This window comes from Theropithecus gelada, chromosome 16, assembly GCF_003255815.1.
Source record: "Theropithecus gelada isolate Dixy chromosome 16, Tgel_1.0, whole genome shotgun sequence".
Taxonomy (NCBI): domain Eukaryota; kingdom Metazoa; phylum Chordata; class Mammalia; order Primates; family Cercopithecidae; genus Theropithecus; species Theropithecus gelada.
The window spans coordinates 58,051,798-58,074,903 of NC_037684.1; the positions used below are offsets into that span (position 1 = coordinate 58,051,798).

Consider the following 23,106-nt stretch of genomic DNA (forward strand, 5'->3'; position numbering starts at 1 on the left):
GGAGCTGCCCCTTTTCTTTTCTGACTAGGTAATATGTGAGCAAAGAATTCAAACAAGACCAAAAAGCTGCCAGGCAAAAGCAGATTCTACCTCTCTCCTTTAGATTCAGACCCACAGATGCCTCTGGGGAGAAGGGAAATCTCCGGTTTACTTTATACATGTCTGTAATGTTAGTACTTTTTATTTTTTTTAACAAAGATCATTGCTTTTTATTATAGTTTATTAAATTCTATCTAGTAACAAAAGTAAAAAAAGAATGTTCACTGTAGAAAATTTGCAAACCATACAAAAGTTTCAGAAGAAAATAAATATCACCTACAATCTCACCTTCCAGAGGAAAATACCATTTAGTGCCTTTCCCTTGAATCTGTTTTTATGCACATACATCCTTTTTACAAAGTTCATAGGCTGGGCACGGTGGCTCATGCCTGTCATCCCAGCACTTTGGGAGGCCGAGGCAGGTGGATCACGAGGTCAGGAGATCGAGACCATCCTGGCTAACATGGTGAAACCCCATCTCTACTAAAAAAAAAAAAAAAAAATTAGCCAGGCGTTGGTGGTGGGCACCTGTAGTCCCAGCTACTCGGGAGGCTGAGGCAGGAGAACGGTGTGAACCCGGCAGGCGGAGCTTACAGTGAGCCAAGGTTGCGCCACCGCACTCCAGCCTGGGGGACAAAGCGAGATTCTGTCTCAAAAAAACAAAACAAAACAGAACAACAACAACAAAAAGAAATATTTGTTTAGCCAATCTTTTATCAGCAAACATGTAGGTTGTCATTTCAGAAAAATGTTTTGCACATGAAAGAAAGAATAGCCCTTATGAGGCACACAGGGTCCAGGACAGCAGAGGAGAAGTCCCTGCAGTTAACCCTTCCTGACCCCATCCTGCAGGGTCTCTGCCCAGGCCTTCCAGGCCCCATCCGGGAGCACCACCAGGGCCCTGGGCCACCTGGCCCGGAAGCCTTGCCTTTTCCCTGTGGAGGGGCAGAGGCTCTGGTCTGTCTGTCCGGGCCCTGGGATCATTTTCCAGCACACAGCACAGTCCAGTCCATGGCAGCTCTGATCCCATCCAGTCTCCTCACTCCCCAAATTCAAGGTCATCAGGGTTCTGGTGGCCTGGAGATGGGTACAACATTCTCATACTCAGGTTCCTCCTGCCTTTCCTCTTCAGCCTGCTTCTGGGGATCCTGTTTCGGGAAGCCAGCCCCAGAGATTGGCTCCTGGGCCCTCCCTGAACTCTCCGTGCCTGCCCCCAGCCCCCGGGCCACTTCCTGTGGTCTGACTGCCATAGGCCTCGTGGCCCCAGGAAGCCCAGCTTTTGGGGCTGAGTTGGGGCTCTGGCTGACAGAGACAGAGGTCAGGCCAGGGCTGCCCTTTTTCCGATTCAGGGCCTGGCGTGGAGGCTTAGGGATGGCCCTCTTGACCTTGGGTTCTGCCTGGCCTTTCTGAAAGCCACCAAAATGGCGGAAGACAGAGTGGACAGGGCCTTCAGATCCCCGGGGCGTCCCCACCAGCATGTAGACCGTGGTCACAGGGCCTGAGCTCTCCTGGACACTGCCCTCAATGGCTTCCACGTGCTCAGCCACTGTCCGGCCACCAAGTGGGGGCCGTCGGTGGCCAGTGGCTGAATCTCCTGGACTGGCAGCCGCAGGAAGGGACTCATCTGTTTCTGCTTCCTCCAGGCCTGTGGACTCTTCGGCTTCCCGGCCCTCAGGACCTGATTGTGCCCCCCGGGAGAGCCTCTTGGGCTTTCGGAGCGGGCTGGAGAGCTCCCCTGAGCCTCGGCGACTCTGTGGTGCAAACTTGGTACCTTCAGCAAAGGAGACCGATGGCCGCTTGGCCCGAGCTAGACTGGAGGTGCGCGGGATGGCGAATGGCGTGGAGGCGTCCTCAGGGGGCGGGAAAGCACCTCCAGCCAGGCTGGCCTCTGACGACTCTGCCTGGGCCACAGGGACCATCCCTGGCAGAGGAGACAGAAGAGCTTGGCTGGAGCTGAACTGGCCACCCCAATGCATCCTACCCACAGCTCAGTATCTTCCAGGAGGCCTCAAAAATAGGGCAAGGAAGAGGGCAGGGAAGAGGAGAGAGGCAGAAGGACCAATTCAGGTAGACACTGTTACTTCTACACTCTTTTTTTTTTTTTAATTTTTGTAGAGATGGGGTCTCACTATGTTGGCCAGGCTGGTATCAAACCCCTGGCCTCAGGCAATCCTCCCGCCTCAGCCTCCCAAAGTGCTGGGATCACAGGTGTGAATCACCACACCTGGTCTCTATACTCTTTTCTCACCACCTCTCCCTACTTTGAAATACTGTCACACTCTAACCAAGCTAAAACTATTTTGATGTCACTGAGCCACATCCCTCTCACCTCTGGGCCTTCATGTATGCTGTTCCATCTTCCTAAAACACCATTCCCTCCCCTCCCTGACTTTCACTTGGTTAACTCCTACTGATTCTGCTAGATTCGACTGGGATACCACACACATCTTCCCTGACCCCAGTCACCCCAACATGGCTAGCGAATGAGCCCCTCCTTGTATGTCCCCCATGGAGACACATATCACTGTGTCCTGTCATTATCTGATGACTGCCCATCTGACTCTAAGCTTGGTGAGGATAGGAATCTGTCTTGTTATCTCTTGCATCCCTGGAGCCAAGAACAGTGACTAACACAGAATGGGCCCTTAATAACTGTTTGCCGGCCGGGTGCGGAGGCTCACGCCTGTAATCCCAGCACTTCCGGAGGCTGAGGCGGGCGGATCACGAGGTCAGGAGATCGAGATCATCTTGGCCAACGTGGTGAAACCCGGTCTCTACTAAAATAGGAAAATTAGCCAGATGTGGAGGTGGGCACCTGTAATCCCAGCTACTTGGGAGGCTGAGGCAGGGGAATCGCTTGAACCCGGGAGGCGGAGGTTGCAGTGAGCTGAGATTGCACCACTGGACTCCAGTCTGGCGACAGAGCAAGACCCAGTCTCAATAAATAAATAAATAAATAAATAAATAAATAAATAATAACTGTTTGCTGGGGGACTACAGAGGGGGTTGTGGCGGGCAGGGCTGCTCAGGGGCTACGTGGGCTGTTGGGGGGCTACCTTCGTGGGGTGGCACACAGTAGGCAGGAACTTCGTCTGCCTCTGCAGACTCAGGATCGGATGAGAAGGAGTCATCAGAGGCCCAGCCGGCAGAGGGTGGCTCGATGAAGCTGTGGTTGAAGGGGACCTCCGGGTCGTGATGTGAAACTGTAGAGACTCCAGATCAGGCGCCTGCGGGACCTGATGCAAAGCCTTGTCCAATCCCAGACCGCAGCCCCCAGTGCCCACTGACCTGTCACCCAGGGTAGCTTGTGGGAGCTGAGGGAACCGCAGGGCAGTGTGGAGCCTAAGCTGGTCAGTGTTCCCCAGACCTGCATCTTCATCCTGGACACGGTAGCTCTATCTCTTGCTGGCCTGAGTGAGGAGGGCAGGGATAGTGGTCAGTACATAAGACCCAAGGTGACCTGGGTCACCTTGGCAGGGTGTGACAGGGTGACGACCTCTACTTCAGTGACTCTCTGTTGACTGCAGAATAAAATCCAAACGATGGAGCCCAAGATTCAGGCCTGCCACAGAACCAAGTGTGACTCTAGAGTCAGACAGCCCTGAGTAACAACTCTGGCTCAGACTTCACCTCCCTGGGCCTCAGTTTCCACATCTGTAAAACAGATCCTATCTATCTATCCTATCTATCTGTCTGTCTGTCTGTCTGTCTGTCTATCTATTTATCTAATCTGCAGGACCTGGCAGGGTACCAGGCGTTTTGTGGGGGCTTTTCCAAAATGCAGCTCTTTGTTATTATCATCCTAGCTGAGCCCCAGCTCACCTCTCTCTCTCTCTCTCTCTATTTTTGAGACAGAGTCTCGCTCTTGTTGCCCAGGCTGGAGTGCAATGGTGCGATCTTGGCTCACTGCAACCTCCGCCTCCCAGGTTCAAGCGATTCTCCTGCCTTAGCCTGCTGAGTAGCTGGGATTACAGGCGCCCACCACCATGCCCAGCTAATTTTGTATTTTTAGTAGAGATGGGGTTTCACCATGTTGGCTAGGCTGGTCTCGAACTCCTGACCTCAGGTGATCTGCCCGCCTCGGCCTCCCAAAGTGCTGGGATTACAGGTGTGAGCCACTGTGCCTGGCCCACCTGTCTCAAATGACACCCCCTCCAGGAAGCCTTCCCTTGTTCCCACTCTGCTGTGCCCCCACATGGGGAGGAGACTGCTCCACTCTTCACCGTTCCTCCAACAGCCTTTGCACCTGTCCTTGTGTCCCTGTGAGGGGCTTCTTGCCACCGTGGGCTCTATGCCCTGGGCCAGTGGCAACTGTATCTGCTCATCTGTGAACGCCACACAAGCACAGAGGAGGACGTGGTGGAGGACTAGGGCAGGAACTAGCAAGACAGCACCAGACAAAGAGTCCAAAAAGGTGGAGAGGGGATTCCTGGGTGCCAATAACCAACTGGATCACCTCGGGCCTCCGTGTCCTCTGGGAATTGAGGACAATAATCCTCCTGGCCCAACATTCCCTGTTCCAAACCTCCAGGCTGTTGTGAGTCTCAAAGAAGCCTGGAGTGTGAAGAGGTTTCATAAAGGAACAAAGCTCTGCGTAAGCCCCCCTGCGGCGGGCCCCACCAGCCCAACCCTCCCTCTGCTCTCCGTCTCCCAGGAAGCTACATTCTCTGCTAACCCACTGCACAGACATTGATGTCACTTTCCTTTGCGGGGCATCTGAGGCCTGGTCTCTTTCCCTCCTGGCCCAGAGCCGGGCTGCTCCTGCCGTGGTCCCAGTCCTCGTCCTCTGGTCCCTGCCGGTGTCAGCTCTCTGCCTCCCGCTGCAGGCTCCAGTTTGCCAGCCCGGTGCCCATGCAACTCAGAAACTTACTCATGGAAGGTTTCCAAGGAGGGCAGGCAGCTGACCCGGTGTCTCCAGTGTCTCCAGGCCACAGTCACGGCCAACTACCTCCATCACATCTGACCCACGTGGGCAACAAGGCCAGGTCTCCCCACCCCATCACCTCTGACCTATGTGGGTGATAAGGTCAGCTCTCCCCACCCCTATCACCTCTGACCTATGTGGGTGATGAGGCCAGCCCTCCCCACCCGGAAAGGAAACCAGATGCCTCCCTGCTCCCACCCCATGGCCTGAGCTGTGTGGGGAAGGGACGGGCTAGTGTTCACCTGTCCTTGAGGTCTGATCGGGTGGCCCAGCAGCAGCAGGCACAGCAGGCGAGGCCCAGGAACAGCAGCAGCAGAGGCACAAGGCTGCTTGCGATAAGGGTGGCGTCCCGACTGCGAGAGCCTGGGGGAGCCGGAGATGGGGGATATTCAGGCCTTCCTGTCTCCTACACATCCTGTCTTTGCTCTGAGTTGCCTGCTACCCAGAAGCTTCTTCATGGGGGTCTCTCCTGCCTCCGGGCAGCCTCTCTGCTGGCGTGTCCCCTTCCACAGGGTCTGTGGCCCATTCCACAGATTCTTGCCCCTGAGGCCCTGTCAGTGTCCAACCACCCTGCTGCGCATTTCATGGCTCTAGCCTGGTTTCGCAGGGGGCCAGGGCTCTGTCACATCTTCAGGGAGCCCCAGAGCATCCACACAGAGCTCAGGTATAAAGAATGTCTCTGGACCGGGTGCAGTGGCTCATGCCTGTGATCCCAGCACTTTGGGTGGCAGAGGCAGGCAGACCACCTGAGGTCAGGAGTTCGAGACCAGCCTGGCCAACATGGTGAAACCCTGTCTCTACTAAAAATACAAAAATTAACCCGGCGTGGTGGCGGGCACCTGTAATCCCAGCTGCTCGAGAGGCTGAGGTGGGAGAATGGCTTGAACCCTGGAGGTGGAGGTTGCAGTGAGCTGAGATCGTGCCACTGCACTCCAGCCTGGGGGACAGAGCAAGACTCCATCTCAAGAGAAAAAAAAAAAAGAATGTCTCTGAAGTGGCCCAGACTCCCTGGTGAGGAACTGGCCCTGGAGCCCGTGTGAAGGGCCCGCCTTTCCCTGGCTACTGCACCCTGCAGCCTTCTTCCACCTTACCCGGCTGGCAGGACCCGGAGACAGGGTGGCAGGGTCCCTCTGGGCATTCACAGGGAACTGAGCAGTTGTTTCCATGGAAGCCGGCCGGGCAGGAGGTGTTGCAGCTGTGGAGTGACATGGAGAGGCGGGCTGAGGGCTGCGTGAAGGGAGGGACAGGCAGGAGACAGGGAGGGAGATTTCCGGGCACTGTCCAGGCAAGTTGAGGAAACGCTGCACAGAGGCCTGACCTAGGCCCCTGGTACTCTCCTGCCCCCAGGACCCCCGTCCTCACCTGGGCCCCCAGTAGCCAGCACTGCAGACACATTCCCCTGTCACAGCGTCACAGGCCCCCTGAACACAGGTGGGGCAGGTAGAGCCGCAGTCTTCCCCAAAGGTGCCAGTGGGGCAGGGGTCTTCACACCTGGGGTGAGGCAAGACTCGGGGAAGGGGAGAGCAAGGCAGGCCTGGCCCCCACCGTGGGGCCCCACCTGTCCACTCCAGGCTCCTGGACTCAAGGACCCAACTGGCCACACCTTAGCAGTGAAGCTTAGGTGTAAATAGGGCCTTGAACTTGGGGCCGAATCCAGCAGCTGACAGACTACAAGTCCCCAGAGGGGGAGGAGGGCAGGAAGCCTCAGAGGGGAGGGAGCTGGGATCCTGCCCAGGTACCCCCAGAACTCATTGCTCTCCCCAACTCTTCAACAGGAGGGAGGCCCCTGGGACTGCATGAACCTGTGTGTCAGGGAGGGGTGGTGTTCTCAGAGAGCGCCGCTGAGGTGAGGGTCCTGGGGGGAGGTGCACCCCACTCTGAACAGAATGGTGCGCTCACCTGGGCCCCAGCCAGCCAGGGTCACAGCGCTGACAGTGGCCAGTATCTGGCTGACAGACCTCCCCACGTCGGCAGTGAGAGCACTGCTGTCCGCAGCTCTCGCCAAAGGTGCCAGGCAGGCAGGGCTGTTGGCACTGGGTTCCGTTCCAGCCCGGCTCGCAGGACTCACAGCTGCCTGTGTCTGGAGAGCACGGCTCATTGTGCTTGCAGTGGCCACAGCTGGGAAGAGAAGGGCTTTGTGGGAGCAGTGGGGGTGGATGGATGGAGCGCCCACCCCTTCCAACCCCTGTACTCCACGCAGGCCTTTGGGGGCCCTGGAGAGTGTTCGGGTCCCACCTGGGTCACTCAGGCAGGTTTGCGCCTCAGTTTCCCCACGTTGTACAATGAAGACAAATGAGGGCTCTTACAGGATCCCATCCCTTTCCTTCGAAGCATCTACTCTGTGACCATCTTTCCCTGGGTCCCAGGGTCAGCAGGAGACAGCAGCCCAGCCAGGAGAGCCGCGTCACCACCAAGCTCTGAGTCCCATCTGCCAGGTCTGCCAGGTCTTCCCTCCTGCCCTTTCCCTTTTCTTCCTTTCACACCGAGCGACCCCGAGGTCTGGCATGAATGGAACTCAGCAGTGTCTTCTACTCCATCACGTGAAATAAAAAATGTAAAGTGTTGGCCGGGCGCGGTGGCTCAAGCCTGTAATCCCAGCACTTTGGGAGGCCGAGACGGGCGGATCACGAGGTCAGGAGATCGAGACCATACTGGCTAACACAGTGAAACCCCGTCTCTACTAAAAAAATACAAAAAATTAGCCGCGCGAGGTGGCGGGCGCCTGTGGTCCCAGCTACTCGGGAGGCTGAGGCGGGAGAATGGCGTGAACCCGGGAGGCGGAGCTTGCCGTGAGCTGAGATCCGGCCACTGCACTCCAGCCTGGGCGACAGAGCGAGACTCCGTCTCAAAAAAAAAAAAAAAAAAAAAAATGTAAAGTGTTTTCACCCAGGGGTCCCCAAACCCTGGGCCATGGACTGGTACTAGTCCATGGCCTGTTAGGAACCAGGCAGCAGCATAGAGATGAGCAGCGGGGGAGCCTGACCGCCTGAACTCTGCTGCCAGCCAGATCAGTGGCAGCCTTAGGTTCTCATAGGAGCGCCAATCCTATTGTGAACTGATCACGGCAGGGTCCTGGTTCCACGCTCTTTATGAGGATCTAATGCCTGATAATCTGTCACTGTCTCCCATCATCCCCAGATGGGACCATCTAGCTGTGGGAGAATAAGCTCAGGGCTCCCACTGATTCTATATTATAGTGAGTCATATAATTATTTCATTATAGATTACAGTATAATAATAGAAAAATTGCCACGAAACCAGTCCCTGGTGCCAAAAGGTTGGAGACCACTGTTGTCACCAATATAATTTCACATTTGCCATATCTTAATCTCCCGTTGATGCTTAACAGTTACTTGAAGTTTCTCCCTCAGATGCTCAACTATCTGGGATCATATACTTGGGTCAGATCCATTAGTAGGGGAGAAGAAGGGGAGTTTATAAAAGCCATTTAGCTGATCTGGACCAGTATTTTTATTTTATTTTATTATTATTTTCTTTTTTTTTTTTGAGACGGAGTCTCGCTCTGTTGCCCAGGCTGGAGTGCAGTGGCCAGATCTCAGCTCACTGCAAGCTCCGCCTCCCAGGTTCACGTCATTCTCCTGCCTCAGCCTCCCGAGTAGCTGGGACTACAGGCGCCGCCACCTCGCCCGGCTAGTTTTTTGTATTTTTTAGTAGAGACGGGGTTTCACCGTGTTAGCCAGGATGGTCTCGATCTCCTGACCTCGTGATCCACCCATCTCGGCCTCCCAAAGTGCTGGGATTACAGGCTTGAGCCACCGCGCCCGGCCTTTATTATTATTTTCTTTGAGACGGAGTCTCGCTGTGTCACCCAGGCTGGAGTGTGATGGTGCGATCTCGGCTCACTGCAACCTTCTCCCCCCGAATTCAAGTGATTCTCCTGCCTCAGCCTCCCAAGTAGCTGGGATTACAGGCGCCCACCACGACGCCCGGCTAATTTTTGTATTTTTAGTAGAGATGGAGTTTCACCAGGTTGGTCAGGCTGGTCTCAAACTCCTGACCTCGGGTGATCCGCCCGCCTCAGCCTCCCAAAGTGCTGGGATTACTGGTGTGAGCCACTGCGCCCATCCAGGGATGAAATTTCTTATGGTGAGTGCAGCTGGTCAAAGTTTGAAAGTCACTGAGTCCTAAAGGGACCTTGCCCAGGACCTTTGGTCACTCTATCCACTCATCTATACATATGGCTTGCTAGCAGTGCTAGTATAGCAATTTTTTGCACAGCAGTAAACGATGAAATGAGCAGGCGGGGCTGGACCTGGGCAACAAAGGGTTTTTAAAGTTCTTGTTTCGTTGTTTGAGACGGAGTCTCATACCCGGTGGAGTGCAGTGGTGCGACCTCGGCTCACTGCAACCTCCGCCTCCCCGGCTCAAGCGATTCTCCTGCCTCAGCCTACCGAGTACCTGGGACTACAGGCGTGGCCAGGCTAATTTTTGTGTTTTTAGTAGAGACGAGGTTTCACCATGTTGGCCAGTTTGGTCTCAAACTCCTGACCTCAGGTGATGCGCCCGCCTCAGCCTCTCAGAAGTGCTGGGATTACAGGTGTGAACCACCGCGCCTAGACCTCTTTTCCCCTTTCTCGTCCCTCTGCTTCGTACGTTTTTTGAGGGGAGCACTGCAAAGCCCTGATCCCTCCTCCCGGCGCCCGGCCCCGGCCACCTGACTCCGCCCCGCCCCCCTGTGTGCGCCCCGCCCCCGCCCCGCCCCCGCCCCCGCCCGCTCACCTGTGTGCACCCCGCCCCCGCCCCGCCCCCGCCCCGCCCGCTCACCTGTGTGCACCCCGCCCCCGCCCCGCCCACTCACCCGCCCCGCCCCGCCCGCTCACCTGTGTGCGCCCCGCCCCCGCCCCGCCCCCGTCCCCGCCCCGCCCACTCACCCGCTCCGCCCCGCCCGCTCACCTGTGTGCGCACTGCACCCCGTGGCTACCAGCCGGGCAAGGCAGCTCGCAGCGCGCTCCGCGGAAGCCGGGCGGGCAGGTGCACTGGCCGGAGGCGGCACTGCAGCGGCCCCGCACACACTCGCACTGCTGCCGGCACTCGGGACCCCACCAGCCCGGCCGGCAGGCGCAGCGGCCCGAGTCCTGGTCACACGGGGAGCCGTGGCAGGTGCAGCGGAAACTGCAGCGGCGCCCCCACCAGCCCGGCTTGCACACGCAGGCGCCCGTGGCCTGCTCGCAGCGCGCCGCCTCGGGCTTGCACTGGCACGGGCGGTGGCACGTGGGCGACCACCAGCCCGGCTCGCAGCGGCACACGCCGGTCGCGGGGTCGCAGCGCCCGTGGGGGCCGCAGGTGCACGGGAACTCGCAGTGGGCGCCCCAGCGGTGGGCCTGGCACTGGCACGCGCCCGTGGCTGGCTCACACTGGCCGTGAGGGTGGCAGGGGCAGTTCTCACGGCAGTCGGGGCCCCAGTACTGGCCCGGGCAGCCTGCAGGGGTGGGTACGGGAGGGGTCAGCGGGCTCAGGGCCGCGCGCGGACCCTTACCCTGAGTCCCCTTACGCAAGGAAAAGGGGCACGGGGCCCATCCTCCAAGAGCCGGGGACAGACCCTCGGAACATCCGGCAGCCTGTCCTGGGCAACACTCACTTCCTGCTCCGCTCTGACCTACAGAAAACCCTTAGCCATTAGTGGGAGGCCCAGCCTCCCATTTCACATTCAGAACACACTCAGAGATCCTGAGTGGGCAGTGGACTTGCCCAGAGTGCGGCACCGAGGTGGGTGGGCCTTCCTCCATGGCTGCTCCTCCCTGCTGAGGTGGATCCCTGCTGGGCTGGAGCACAGAGGGCTTCCTCCTGATCTCAGTCCTGGATGCTGCCCGCCAGGGTGCAGGTTAAGCCACCTTTCCCCTAGTGATTCCTTGATTCCTGGTGCCCATCCTCTGGCTTCCCAACCCCTTTCCCTTCCCTCTCTTTCTGCCAGAAAGGGCAGACAGCCGAGCGGGGGGCCTCCTTCCATCCACTGCCCATGTATAAGGCGTATGTGGGAAAGAGAAGGAATATACTCATTTTGCAATGAACGGGAATCACAGGTTTTCTGAGAAGTGGAAGAGGAAGATGCGCAGGTGGGCAGGGCTTTGTGGATACGGGTGAAAACCCAGTGACTCAGGCCATCTCCTAGGAGTGTGTGTCACTTCCTGTCTCTGGACCGCGATTCCTCAGTGAAGCTGGGAGGGATCCTGACCCTGCTGTCCTGAGGCTACATGGCTACCTGCCTTGCCCGCCCCCACGCCACTGTCCCCGTACCCAGCTCTGCCCAGCAACTTCATCCAGCCCTTGAGACTCACGGGAGCTGCAGTAGGCCCCAAAGAATCCAGGTTTGCATCGACAGAGGCCTGGCTTCACACACACCTCATCTTTCTGGCAGGCATCCGGCCCCTCACAGATGGCTGAAAGACAGCCCACCCAGGTTGGAAAGACAGGAGCAGGACCAGGGGACACCCCTGCCCTCTCACTGGCTCCTGGGGCCATGCCTCCTCAAGAGGTGCCCCTTCAGGCCTGGGGGGTGTCACAGGAGAAACCCTGGCTCCTGGTGTCAGGAAGGGCAGGCCCGGGAGGGTAGGAAGGAAGGGCTATCGCTGGGCTACGGCTGCCCTTCTCCTTGGCTGAGGGTCTGTCCGGCTACTCACGGATGGTGCATTCTTGATCCTTCTGCCTCCAGCCTGCGCAGCACTGCAGCTCAGCAGAGGGGCTGTGAGGCAAAAAGGGGTCAGCTAGACAAGGCGGGGGGTGCAGCCTAGCCCCGAGCAAGGTGGATCACTGTCTCTGGCTGAGGTGGGGGAGGCTGGTTTAGCCTTAGCTAGGGAGGCCTAGCAGATCTTTACGGCTCGGGTCCCCAGCCCCTCCCCTCTCCTTCCCTGGCCCTTCCACCATCTGCCCTGGCTAGCCACTACCTGCCAGGCCGCCATCAGCAGCCCTTCCTTCCAGCCCAAGCCCCCTTCCTAGTCTCCTCCTTCCCCTAAAGGCCTCAACACCGGTTCAACCACCCACCATCAGACTCCCACGAGACCCACCTGCTGGCCACACAGACGTGCTGCCCATTGGGGTCCAGCTCAGACCCCTGAGTCCCCCGAGTCCAGAGCAGCAGCAGCGGGAGCAGCAGTCCCAGCCCCATGGCAGCCGGCGCGGTGGGAGGGCTCGGGTTCATCTGGCCCCCACAGCTCCCAACCCCCTCCTTGCTTCCTCTCAGGGCTTTTCCTGAGGAAACCAGGCCGGAGGGGCGGGCTGCCATGAGGCACCTCCCTTAGAGGGAGGGGGTGGCTGGAAAGACTGACACTCAAAAAAAGAAAGGAAAAAGAAGGCAATGGCAGGGCTGAGTGGCCTTGGCCTGGAAGGGCCAGAAGGATGAAGTTGCAGGTCTCTGGGTGCCGGGGCCAGGGAAGTGGGTGGAGTGAGGGTGGGAGTCAGGGCTTTCCATCAAGCCACACTCCCAAAGCAAGGCCCGAGCTTCAAGAAGCCACCCCCGCTCTAAGTGACTGAGCAAGGAGACCCACGAGGACCCCTCAGCCTGCCTCTGCTCCTGGCAGGGTTGGGAGGCGGGACAGACATGGACAGACAGGCGAGGAACAGTTTCTGCATATTACGGGCAGTTCTTTATTACATGAGCTCAGGCTGTCTGCACAAAGCTCTGGGAGCTAGGCAGTCAGCTCTCATTTCATGGATGGGGAAACTGAGACTCAGAGAGGCACTCTTATATCTGGCCCCAGAGGCTTGGTACAGAGACGTAGAGAGGGAGGTGGGCTGAGCCCCCATCCTGCCCTGGTAGAGGCCAGGATTAGGGCAGACCCCTGGCGAGGGCTGCGAAGGGGGGAGCCCTGTCCTTATTTGAGGCCACACATCCATCCACAGCTAGACCCCTAAGTCAGGCCTCCGGGGCGGCTGAGGCCCCCAGACAAAGGTGTTCGTGGAGGGCAGAACAGGGAGGATCAGGAGCTGGAGACTGTGGTTGGGCCTCCTCTTCTCCCCCTAGCTTGCTGGGTGCGGGGCTGTCGGTCTCATCCTCAGGGGATTCGGCTTTACCCCGATACCATAGGCCAAAGCTGGAAAGAGACAGCCGGAAGTACTTTCAGCCAGGAAGCCAGAGAGGTCAAGGATATGGATGAGGGCAGGGGGTGGTGAGAAAAGGGGAGAGGGGGAAGAAAGGGCAGCCTGAGGGAGTGGGAAGGTGATGGGGGCCTGGGCCAGAGAAGCAGGAGGGGAGGATGTGCTTAGAGCCAAGGACAGCAGGGTGACAGGCAGAGAAGCAGGAAAGGGGATCCTGAGAAGAACCATCCAGGGCCCTTCCTCCCTCCCCACATTCTTGTCCTTCCCCTTCCCCCAACATACAAACTCTGTATTTTGGACTCCGGGGGTGGGGGATGGTCTCCCTTATCATCGGAGTGCAGGAGCCATGAGCCATCCTCATCGTCACTGAGACAGAGGAGAGAGGAGACGTGAGGGCCATTGATCAAGGCCCTGAGGGACAACAGGAATCCAGCAGGGGGGGATGGAGGGACTGCGGGGCCCCCGGGGCTGGAGAGAAGGCAACCCTGGGGAGATGCAGCATGTTGGGGCTTTAATTTTTATTTTTTATTTTTAGACAGAGTCTCACTCTGTCACAGGCTGGAGTACAGTGGCGCGATCTCAGCTCCCTGCAACCTCTGCCTCCCAGGTTCAAGTGATTCTCCTGCCTCAGCCTCCTGAGTAGCTGGGATTACAGGCACCTGCCACCACGCCCGGCTAATTTTTGTATTTTTAGTAGAGACAAGGTTTCACCATGTTGTCCAGGCTGGTCTCAAATTCCTGACCTCAGGTGATCTGCCTACCTCAGCCTCTCAAAGTGCTGGGATTACATGCGTGAGCCACCACGCCCGGCCGAGGCTTTATTTTATAGCTTGACACACAGCAGGCCCTGACACAGCCGCGGCTACCGTTTCACCCTCGTAAGAACAAACAGACCCAGCCAAGGCAGGAACCTGAAGAATGAATGTGGAGAGGTAGCATTGGCAGAATGGACGGCAGGAAAGGTAAGGGGAATGGTGAAATCCAGGGAGAAGAGCCCAGGCCGGACAGTGGCCACGGGACACAACCAGACCAGGTCAGCAGGTCCTAGAAGCGGCCAGGCTAGGGAGGCTCAAGGGGTGACCAGGTTGGGGTGATAGCCTCAGTCTGAGACAATGGACTCAGAGGGTGCCCAGGCTGAGTCATCAGGCTCAGCAGAATGAGGGAGGGAGGCCTGGCTCAGTGGGAATGCAGGCAGGGACCTACCTGCTCTCTGCTTCCTCTGGTGTCCCTAACATCTTGGCCTTGATTTTCTTCCGCTGCTTCCGGACAGCCACCTTCATGGCCTCAAGCAGAAGGCCGGGGACCCGGTGGTCTGTGAGCAGCTCCCTACAGAAGAGGGCAGGAAGGGAGAAAGCTGTGGGGATGCCAGCCATGGGGATGCCAGCCGTAGGCCTCACTCTTGGTACCTGTGCATGCGGCTCCTCCCTGAACACCTGAAGCGCTCTGCCTTGCTGACACCCTCAGACCTGAGCTTAGGTGGCCCCATGGCCCCTCTAGGAGAGTTTCCCTGGCTGCTGCAGCTGCGACCCTTTGCACTGTCCCTCTCCCCTGTCTGGATGATATTGCAGAGGGCAGGGGCTGTGCAATTCATGTCCTCCCAGTTCCCAGCGCAGGCCTGGCACATGTCACTGTGGACATGTCAATGACTGGAGAATGAAGTGGGGTGATCGGAGGCCCCCGGCTTCCCAGCGCTCTCACCGCTGGAAGTAGGCCAGCTCCTCCTTGAGCAGGAACACTTTGGCTTTGAGTTCATTCCGCTCCTGAAGGATCTGCTCAAACTCCTCCCGACTGAAGCACTGCCCTGCCTCCGAGGGGCGCCCCAGCTGCTGCGCAGCCTCCGCCTTTGGAAGGACAGGCATGGTCAGAGGGTCGCCTCCGCTGGCATTCCCTCCCCCGCCTCCAGGGCCATTATGGGAATGCTAGAGGAAGTGACGGGCAGGGAGACTTGGGGGACAAGGGTGCCCCAACAGATAACAGAGCAGTGCTCCTGCTGAGAGCAGGGGCCGAGGCCGGCCGGGGGCGCAGATCTGTCTGCCACCTCCCCGCTTCCTGGCGGACCTGCTGTGCAGCATGCAAACCTTGCCCGAGCGCCCACCGAGCGCTGGACGCTGAGTCCTGGGCTGGGTCCTTGCCCTCATGCGGCACTCACCGGGTCCTCAGATGCGCCTGCGCCGGCGGTCATCCATTCGGGCTCCTGCACGTGCTGGTGCCCGGGAGCCCCGGCCTGGCCCCACGCTCGCTCTTTAGCCGGCGGGGTCGCGGCTTCGCCAAGCTGCTGGCGCTCCCTCTCGCGGTCCTGCGCGGCGCGCAGCTGGATCTGCACGGCCGCCAGCTTGTGCCGCAGCTCAGCATTCACCAGCAGGAGGCGCTGCAGCTGCTCCTGCAACTGAGAGCGGAGCAAACGGTGGGGTGGGCGGGGCACCGAGGGCCTGCGGAGCCCCGCCCCGTGCCTGCCTCGCTCCGCCCCCCGCTCCGCCCCCGGAGCCCCCGCCCCGCCCACGTCTTGCCCTCACCGCCTCGGTCTCCTGGCCTCGCTGCCGCAGGTCGCGGTTGTGCGCACGGAGTTCGTCCCGCTGTCGGTCCGTCACCTCCTTGAGCTGCCGCAGCAGCGCGCGCTCCTCTGAGGAAGGGGCGTTCTTAGCGGCGATAAGAGGCCCGCGGGAGGGAGAGGAGGACCCGAGCCGGTCGCCACCCGCCCTGCCCTGGCCGGAGCTGGGCTCACCCTGTGGCCCCGCGCGCAGCTCCCTGCGGAGGCGCTCGTTCTCCTCCCGCAGCCGCCGCAGCTCCTGCTCCGCCTGCTGCGCCGACACCTGCAGCTGGGGAGACCCGGGTCTCAGGCTTCGGCCCTGCCGGCCCCGCGGGTGGCGAGGGGAGCGCCGTGACTCACCGAGTCTGGGGCGGGCCCCACGGCAGCCTGTTCCAAGAGCTCCAGCGCCCGCACCACTAGCGGCACCAGCCCTGCCGCCGCCTCCGGCCCGAAACGGCGCGCCAGCTCCTGCAGCTCAGTGCCCAGGGCCCCGGCTAGATGGTACACAAGCTCCGCGGTCTCCCGAGACCCCCAGCCAGGCGCCACTGCCCTTCTGGGCTCCATGTCCCCCAAAGGCTTAGGGCTGCGACCCCTCCACCCTCAACTGAGACGGGGAAAAGCCAAACAGTTCCGCCCCAGGAAGCCTTTAGGGCTGTGTGGGCGGGGTAGAAGCGAGAAGGGTGGGGAGGAATGAGGGAGAAGGCGTGGGGAAGGGAGATAGTGTCCTAGGTCCCCTGGGCCCTGTCCCTTCCATGCCCAAGGTCACAGGAAACAGGACAGCCAACTTCCAGCCAGACGTCCAAGAGCTGAGGCTCAGGGCTGCAAGTGGTCACTTTAGTGGAGCCCTCCCCACAGGCCCAGTCCACGCTCCGCCCCGTGTGTGGAGTCATGGGGCCAACTTGGCAGCGGGGCACTCCAGGCGAGAGGTGACAGGTAGGCAGCCAGTCACTGGCCTCCGCCCGGCTGTACACCAGCTGTCTGCCTGTGCGCTTGTTTTCCTGACCAGGAGTGACACAGAAAGCTTAAAGGGCTGGGCTGGACACCACAGCCGCTCAGCGCAAGCCAGAGTTCCTAGACCGGGAAAGGTCAACTGCTCCCAGATCTGTGGAAAGGCGAGGGCTTCCAAGTACTGTTTTGTAGAGAAAGCAGCAAATGTGGTCAAGGCAGCGGTGTGTGAAAGCCCAGCCCCGCCTCAGGTCTCCACTGAGTCCAGGGGCTATCTACCCCAAAGCCCTGAATAGGAAGGTGGCCTCACTCCCCCTTCACAGCTGAGCCCAGCATCTTGCTGTAAACCGCTCCAGTCCAGTCACACCTGGGGCTGGCTTGGAGGCGGCGCAGGCTGCATGAGGCAGGAGCCCTGTTAACTTTGGCTGTTTCCTTCTCCTGTTAGACCTAAATCCAGAATTTGGGTTCGGGGGGGAAAAAAACAAACAGCCCCTGAACTCCTATTTATACAAAATTTATTATTATATTTTATTCAGGATGACAAGCCATCAGGAGGTCAACAACACAACAAGCACAGACAGAGGGAGAGGCCAAGCTGCTGAATGTCAGCGGCCTGTCTGGAGGGGCTGAGGCTCCGGCCTCAGGAGGCTGAAGCTGGAGGCAGGGAAACAGCTAGGCATAGAGGTCCTCCCGGTCCGCAGAGTAAACCTCCCCCTCCTGCAGGAGAGCGAAGTTGAGGAAGTGGGAAGGCCTGTGCACCTCGTGGTAGAACTCTTTGGGGTTCGCCAGCTGCAGCTCGTATTTCATGTTGGGGTCATGCCGAACACCTTCGGGGAGAAGGAAACAGCCAGCGTCAACAGGGCTCCCGCCTCATGCAGCCGGCACCACCTCCGAGCCAGCCAGGCCCCAAGTGTGACAGGCGATGGCCTCACCTTATCACTACTGCTATCCCCACGTCCCCAGGCTCCTCCCACTTACCCATAAAGTTGTAGTTCCACGAGGACTGGGCAGGGACCATGAAGAAGCCAAGGAAGCGGTCCGACAGCAACATCTGGACCCTCTCATAGTGTGAAGGCAGGTAGCCCTTGGGGTTGTTGCCCTTGTCTGTGTTCTGGCGGCCCCATTCATAGCCACTGGGGGTCAGCTTGTAGGCTGTCAGTGTACAGGAGCCTGGTGTGAAGCTGGGGGAGGGACGAGGACGGAGTAACAGCTCAGGTCACTATTCTGGGCCCTGGCCTGCAATCCCTGCCCCACCATACTTCCTCCCAAGGAGCCCAGGCCCACCTGCACGTGATGATAATGGTCTTCTCGCCATCCCAAGATGGGTTGTCAGCCATGATCTTGGCATGGGTGGTGACATCCTGGGGTGATAATTGCGGGGACTCATTGGGCTGAGTGTGGATCCAACCTAAGGGTTCCATCTCCTATAGGTAAAGAGGAGTACAGAGCTCTTCAGAATCCCATCTGCAGACAGGAATCGCACCAGCTTTTCCACATTCCCAGGCTCCATCACTTTCCATTACCTTGAGGTACTCATGCTGGGGCAGCTGGCCAGGCAGGTGCACGGTCTGGTGAGTGCCCCACTGTGGCACCATCACGATGCAGCGTATCTCCTTCACCTGGGGGTTATCTGGTGGGCTCACCCCATACAGGTATCCTGCAATCTGGAGACAAAGGGGTCAGGAACCAAAACTCTTCTTAGTACCAGCTCAGAGTTGGAGCTGCCAGCCCTCTGTTTTCCTTCCTTCCCCCAAGAATGAGGACAGTTTCTTAAAACATGATCAGAACCCCCTGTATCAGAATCAGCTGCGGCGCTTGTTCACAATGTTAAACATGGACCTCATCTCGGACTTCCCACATCAGGACCTCCTGCGTGGGGTCCAGGAATCTGCACTGCTCACAAGCTCCCCAGCTGATTATTTAGCATTCATAAGCAAATGAGCATACAAACCTCCAGCTCAGTGTATTGTCACAAACTGAGAACATCTGGAAATCCAGCACTTGGTGCTATTTTAAATTTTACATTATCACCAAGTAAGAGGATCTGTTTACTATAAACTCACCCACACAGGATATTAACAGTCTTCTCAAATTTGCCAACCTGACAGCCACTAATAGTGGGTTTTTTTTTTTTTTTTGAGGCGGAGTCTCGCTCTGTCGCCCAGGCTGGAGTGCAGTGGCCAGATCTCGGCTCACTGCAAGCTCCGCCTCCCGGGTTCCTGCCATTCTCCTGCCTCAGCCTCCTGAGTAGCTGGGACTACAGGCGCCGCCACCACGCCCGGCCAATTTTTTGTATTTTTAGTAGTGACGGGGTTTCACTGTGTTAGCCAGGATGGTCTCGATCTCCTGACCTCGTGATCCGCCCGTCTCGGCCTCCCAAAGTGCTGGAATTACAGGCTTGAGCCACCGCGCCCGGCAATAGTGGGTTTTTTTGAGATGGAGTCTCACTCTGTTGGCAAGGCTGGAGTGCAGTGGTGTGATCTCAGCTCACTACAACCTCCACCTCCTGGGTTCAAGCAATTCTGCGTCAGCCTCCTGAGTAGCTGGGACTACAGGCACATGCCACCACGCCCCGCTAATTTTCATATATTTCATAGAGACAGGGTTCTGCCATGTTGGCCACGCTGGTCTTGAACTCCTGACCTCAAGTGATCCACCCGCCTCGGCCCAAAATGATGTTTTATAAACTATGAATATCCCTGATACACTAGTAAAGTTATGCATCTTTTCTCTTTTTTGAAGCAGGGTATCACTCTGTCACCCAGGTTAGCATGCAGTGACATGATCTCAGCTCACTACACTCACCACTCTCCAGGATCAGGTGATCTTCCCACCTCAGGCTCCTGAGTAGCTGAGATTACAGGTGTGGGCCACCATGCCTAGCTAGTTTCTTAATTTTTTTGTAGAGACAGCATTTCGCCATGTTGCCCAGGCTGGTCTCGAACTCCTGGGCTCAAAAGATCTGCCCACTTCAGCCTCCCACAATGCTGGGATTAGTCATGAGCCAGTGCGCCCCGCCTGGAGTGCAGTGGTCATCAAAGCTCACTGCTTTGGTTCAAGCAACCTCAGCCTCCTGAGTAGATGGGACTACAGGCAAAGGTTTTTTTTTGTTTGTTTGTTTGTTTGTTTTTTTTTAAGATGGAGTCTTCCTCTGTTGCCTAGGCTGGAGTGCAGTGACGCGATCTTGGCTCACTGCAATCTCCCCCACCTGGGTTCAAGCAATTCTCCTGTCTCAGCCTCCCTAGTAGCTGCAACTACAGGTGCATGCCACCATGCCTGGCTAATTTTTTGCATTTTTAGTAGAGACGGGGTTTCACCATATTGGTCAGGCTGGTCTTGAGCTCCTGACCTCAGGTGATCCACCACCTCGGCCTCCCAAAGTGCTGGGATTACAGACATTAGCCACTGTGCCCAGCCTAGTGTTGGGATTACAGGCATGAGCCACCATGCACATCTGGTCAGGAATTTGTTTCTGACCATATCTATTCTCTTCCAAATACTATCAGGTTAATACTACATTTACTACCTTCTCTCAGCTGCCACAGCTTTTGCTATCTCATGGGGCCAAAACCCGCCTCGTTGTTTTGGCTATCCTTGCATAATTACTCATCCATGAATCTTGAAACCAGCATCTCAAGTTCTAGACAATCTCAGGTCGGTGTTTTAGGCACAAAATGTGTTGGGCACACACTGTGGCCTGAGTCCACTTACTCACTTGGGCCCGAAGGTCAGATATGCAGATGAACTTCTTAAGCACATTCTTGGGAAGGATGTAGGTGTAGCCAGTCTCCTTGATGTCGTCAGATGAAACATAGATGTGATTGGTCCTTAGGTGCAGGTTGGCAGCAGAGATGGCCCTAAAAACGTGTAGGGAGTGTCAGCATCGCTCAGCCCAGCACCTTAGGTAGTGCAGCCGGCCTTTCCATCCCCACCCTCTTGCCCCTCACAGTACCTGACCCTCCACTCAGTCTTGGATGAGAAAGTCTGGGTCTCATAGTTGCTGGTGGTGGAGGTGATGATCTCATCGCCATGCTTGTTGACAGTGCGAGTCTGTGTTGCCGTGAGCTGTGACTGTTCCTTGGTCTGCTTCTCGATCTCAGCAATCTGCTGCCGCTGCTGTGACGGTGCCGAGATCTCCATACCCAGGATGATGTCTCGAATTTCCGATTGGGTCAGTGATGCCACATTCACACTGTGGGGACGGTGTGGGTTATATTAAAAGGATCCCTTCCCCTTGGTCACTTCTGCCTCAATGGAAAGGGTGTAACTTGGTAGGACAGGGCAGCCTATACTCACGCCCCAGACAATCCACAAGAGCTGCTTCTACAGGAAGTGTGAAACGGAGGCGAACTAACACTTCCAAGATTCGTCAGATCCAAGCGGGACAGCACACGGCGTGTGCACCTTGCCACTGTTTAGCATCCATACACCCCACGCTTCCCTGACCAAAACAATGCTCTGGCATGGAACAGTTCTCAGAAATGGAAACCCCAGAAACCCTACAATACTGGTTCTTAATCAGAGGTGGTATTGTCAGTCACCCTATGAATAGTTTGGGTTGCCACGATGACAGGGAGGGAGACGAGGAGAGGAAGGTGTGTGTGTGTGTGTGTGTGTTGGTAGCAGTGTCAGATACTTAGGGTCTCGGATGTTCAAACTTCTTACCATGTATGGACAGTAAAGAAATGCCCTGTTCAAAATGGCAACAGTGAGAAATAACGGCCAAGAGTCAGACTGAAGCCCTGAAACACAGACGCTTCTCATACTATTGAAAGACACTGGCCGGGCGCGGTGGCTCAAGGCTGTAATCCCAGCACTTTGGGAGGCCGAGACGGGAGAATCACGAGGTCAGGAGATCGAGACCATCCTGGCTAACAGTGAAACCCCGTCACTACTAAAAATACAAAAACATTAGCTGGGCGAGGTGGCGGCGCCTGTACTCCCAGCTACTAGGGAGGCTGAGACAGGAGAATGGCGTGAACCCGGGAGGCGGAGCTTGCAGTGAGCCGAGATCTGGCCACTGCACTCCAGCCTGGGCGACAGAGCGAGACTCCGTCTCAAAAAAAAAACAAAACAAACAAACAAAAAAAAAGAAAGACACTGCTGTATCTCTCTTCTATGAGACTGTCAGATAATTTCTTTCCTTGTTTTCAAGATAGGGTCTTGCTCTGTCACTCAGGCGGGAGTACAGTGGCATAATCATGGCTCACTGCAGCTTCAAACTCCCGGGCTCAAGCAAGCCTCTTGCCTCAGCCTCCATGAAGCTGGCACTACAGGCGTGCACCACCACACCTGTTTTAAATTTTTTCTTTTGTAGAGATAGGGTCAGTCTCTTTTGTTGATCAGGCTGGTTTCAACTCCTGGCTCATGCAATCCTCCCACCTCGGCCTCCCAAAGTGCTGGTATTACTAGCATGAGCACTCAAGCCCGGCCAAGACAAGATAATTTATTGATAAACTTTTCTTTTTTTTTTTGAGACAGAGTCTCACTCTTGTCACCCAGGCTGGAGCGCAGTGGCGCGATCTTGGCTCACTGCAACATCCGCCCTCAAGGTTCAAGCAATTCTCCTGCCTCAGCCTCCCAAGTAGCTGGGATCACAGGCGAGTGCCACCACACCTGGCTAATTTTTGTATTTTTAGTAGAGACGGGGTTTTACCATGTTGGCCAGGATGGTTTCAAACTCCTGACCTCAAATGATCTACCCACCTCAGCCTCCCAAAGTGCTGGGATTACAGGCATGCGCCACTGTACCTGGCCTTCTTGAGAAACTTGTAAGCCTAAATGCTTCCAAACCCCAGAAAACCATATACAGACCTCCTATCTGTCTCCCCACCAGCACTGCTCACTTGTTTTTCTTGCCGTAGTCAGCCAAGATCAGATCCTTGAGCTGCACCTCGACCTTGATCCACTCTTCATCAGTCAGAGTGGGCCAGATGTGGTGTGGTTCTGTAATAGTAGTCTTGTCTGGCTTCAGGATCACTTTTGCCCGGTCATTGTTTACATGTAGGGCACGCAGAATCAGGATGAGACGGGAGAAGGCCTAGGAAAAGATTTGGAAGAGTGAGGTAGGTCAGCTGCTTGAGGCTCTCCCACTTTAATCCTAACCTTTCATGAAACCCAAAATTTTTTTTTTTTTTGAGACGGAGTCTCGCTCTGTCGCTCAGGCTGGGGTGCAGTGGTGCAATCTCAGCTCACTGCAAGCTCCATCTCCCGGGTTCATGCCATTCTCTTGCCTCAGCCTTTGGAGTAGCTGGGATTACAGGCACCTGCCAGCACGCCTGGCTAATTTTTTGTATTTTTAGTAGAGATGGAGTTTCACCCTGTTAGCCAGGATGGTCTCAATCTCCTGACCTCGTGATCCACCCACCTCGGCCTCCCAAAGTATTGGGATTACAGGCGTGAGCCATCGCGCCTGGCCTTTTTTATTTATTTTTCTTGAGACAGTCTCACTCTGTCGCCCAGGCTGGAGTGCAATGGTACCATCTTGACTCATGCAACCTCTGCCTCCTGGGTTCCGGTGATTCTGGTGCCTCAGCCTCCCGAGTAGCTGGGACTACAGGCACGTCCCACTACACCCGGCTAATTTTTTTTTGTTTTTTTTTTTTTTTTTTTTTTTTTT

General features: G+C 57.0%; 3 protein-coding genes across 4 annotated transcripts in view; all 3 read right to left on the reverse strand.

Moving 5' to 3' along the window:
- Positions 1–245: 245 nt before the first annotated feature.
- On the reverse strand, positions 246–12,126 carry SCARF1 (scavenger receptor class F member 1). 2 transcript variants are annotated; one of them, XM_025362742.1, is made up of 11 exons: positions 11,986–12,126; positions 11,602–11,663; positions 11,260–11,361; positions 9,878–10,403; positions 6,863–7,081; positions 6,326–6,454; positions 6,055–6,158; positions 5,206–5,326; positions 3,328–3,449; positions 3,096–3,205; positions 246–1,960 (listed from the first exon to the last, which is right to left on the reverse strand). In XM_025362742.1, the coding sequence occupies exons 1-11, from the start codon at positions 12,117–12,119 to the stop codon at positions 1,847–1,849; spliced, it is 1,743 nt and encodes a 580-aa protein (XP_025218527.1). In that variant the 5' UTR covers positions 12,120–12,126; the 3' UTR covers positions 246–1,846. The 2 variants fall into 2 exon arrangements, with proteins under 2 accessions (XP_025218527.1, XP_025218526.1); XM_025362741.1 differs by having other exon boundaries at positions 3,096–3,242; positions 11,986–12,115.
- Positions 12,127–12,541: 415 nt separating this feature from the next.
- RILP (Rab interacting lysosomal protein) lies at positions 12,542–16,390 on the reverse strand. Its single transcript, XM_025362448.1, has 8 exons — positions 15,903–16,390; positions 15,738–15,831; positions 15,529–15,635; positions 15,165–15,401; positions 14,714–14,856; positions 14,219–14,341; positions 13,298–13,381; positions 12,542–13,011 (listed from the first exon to the last, which is right to left on the reverse strand). Exons 1-8 carry the CDS (start codon positions 16,104–16,106, stop codon positions 12,834–12,836), a joined length of 1,170 nt encoding a protein of 389 aa, XP_025218233.1. The 5' UTR covers positions 16,107–16,390; the 3' UTR covers positions 12,542–12,833.
- Positions 16,391–16,985: 595 nt separating this feature from the next.
- Positions 16,986–23,106, reverse strand: part of PRPF8 (pre-mRNA processing factor 8) — a 35,628-nt gene continuing 29,507 nt past the window's right edge. The window contains exons 37-43 of the mRNA XM_025361362.1: positions 22,334–22,527; positions 20,440–20,679; positions 20,203–20,344; positions 18,011–18,151; positions 17,772–17,911; positions 17,466–17,668; positions 16,986–17,314 (exon numbers count right to left, since the gene is read on the reverse strand). Coding sequence (XP_025217147.1) covers positions 17,160–17,314; positions 17,466–17,668; positions 17,772–17,911; positions 18,011–18,151; positions 20,203–20,344; positions 20,440–20,679; positions 22,334–22,527 — 1,215 coding nt within the window. The 3' untranslated portion in view covers positions 16,986–17,159. The remainder of the gene's footprint in view (positions 17,315–17,465; positions 17,669–17,771; positions 17,912–18,010; positions 18,152–20,202; positions 20,345–20,439; positions 20,680–22,333; positions 22,528–23,106) is intronic.

Bases quoted from the DNA above. Each gene is read 5' to 3' on its own strand.
- SCARF1 (XM_025362741.1), bottom strand. From the start codon at position 12,086: ATGGGGCTGGGACTGCTGCTCCCGCTGCTGCTGCTCTGGACTCGGGGG. The intron at 11,664-11,985 runs GTGGGTCTCGTG...TTTGCCTCACAG, and splicing joins CACGTCTGTGTGGCCAGCAG to CCCCTCTGCTGAGCTGCAGT. The intron at 7,082-9,877 runs GTGAGCGGGCGG...TTCTCTTCCCAG, and splicing joins GGGGTGCAGTGCGCACACAG to CTGTGGCCACTGCAAGCACA.
- RILP (XM_025362448.1), bottom strand. From the start codon at position 16,106: ATGGAGCCCAGAAGGGCAGTGGCGCCTGGCTGGGGGTCTCGGGAGACC. The intron at 15,636-15,737 runs GTGAGCCCAGCT...CCCCTTCCTCAG, and splicing joins GCTGCGCGCGGGGCCACAGG to AGGAGCGCGCGCTGCTGCGG. The intron at 13,012-13,297 runs GTATGTTGGGGG...GTCTCTTTCCAG, and splicing joins GAGTCCAAAATACAGAGTTT to CTTTGGCCTATGGTATCGGG.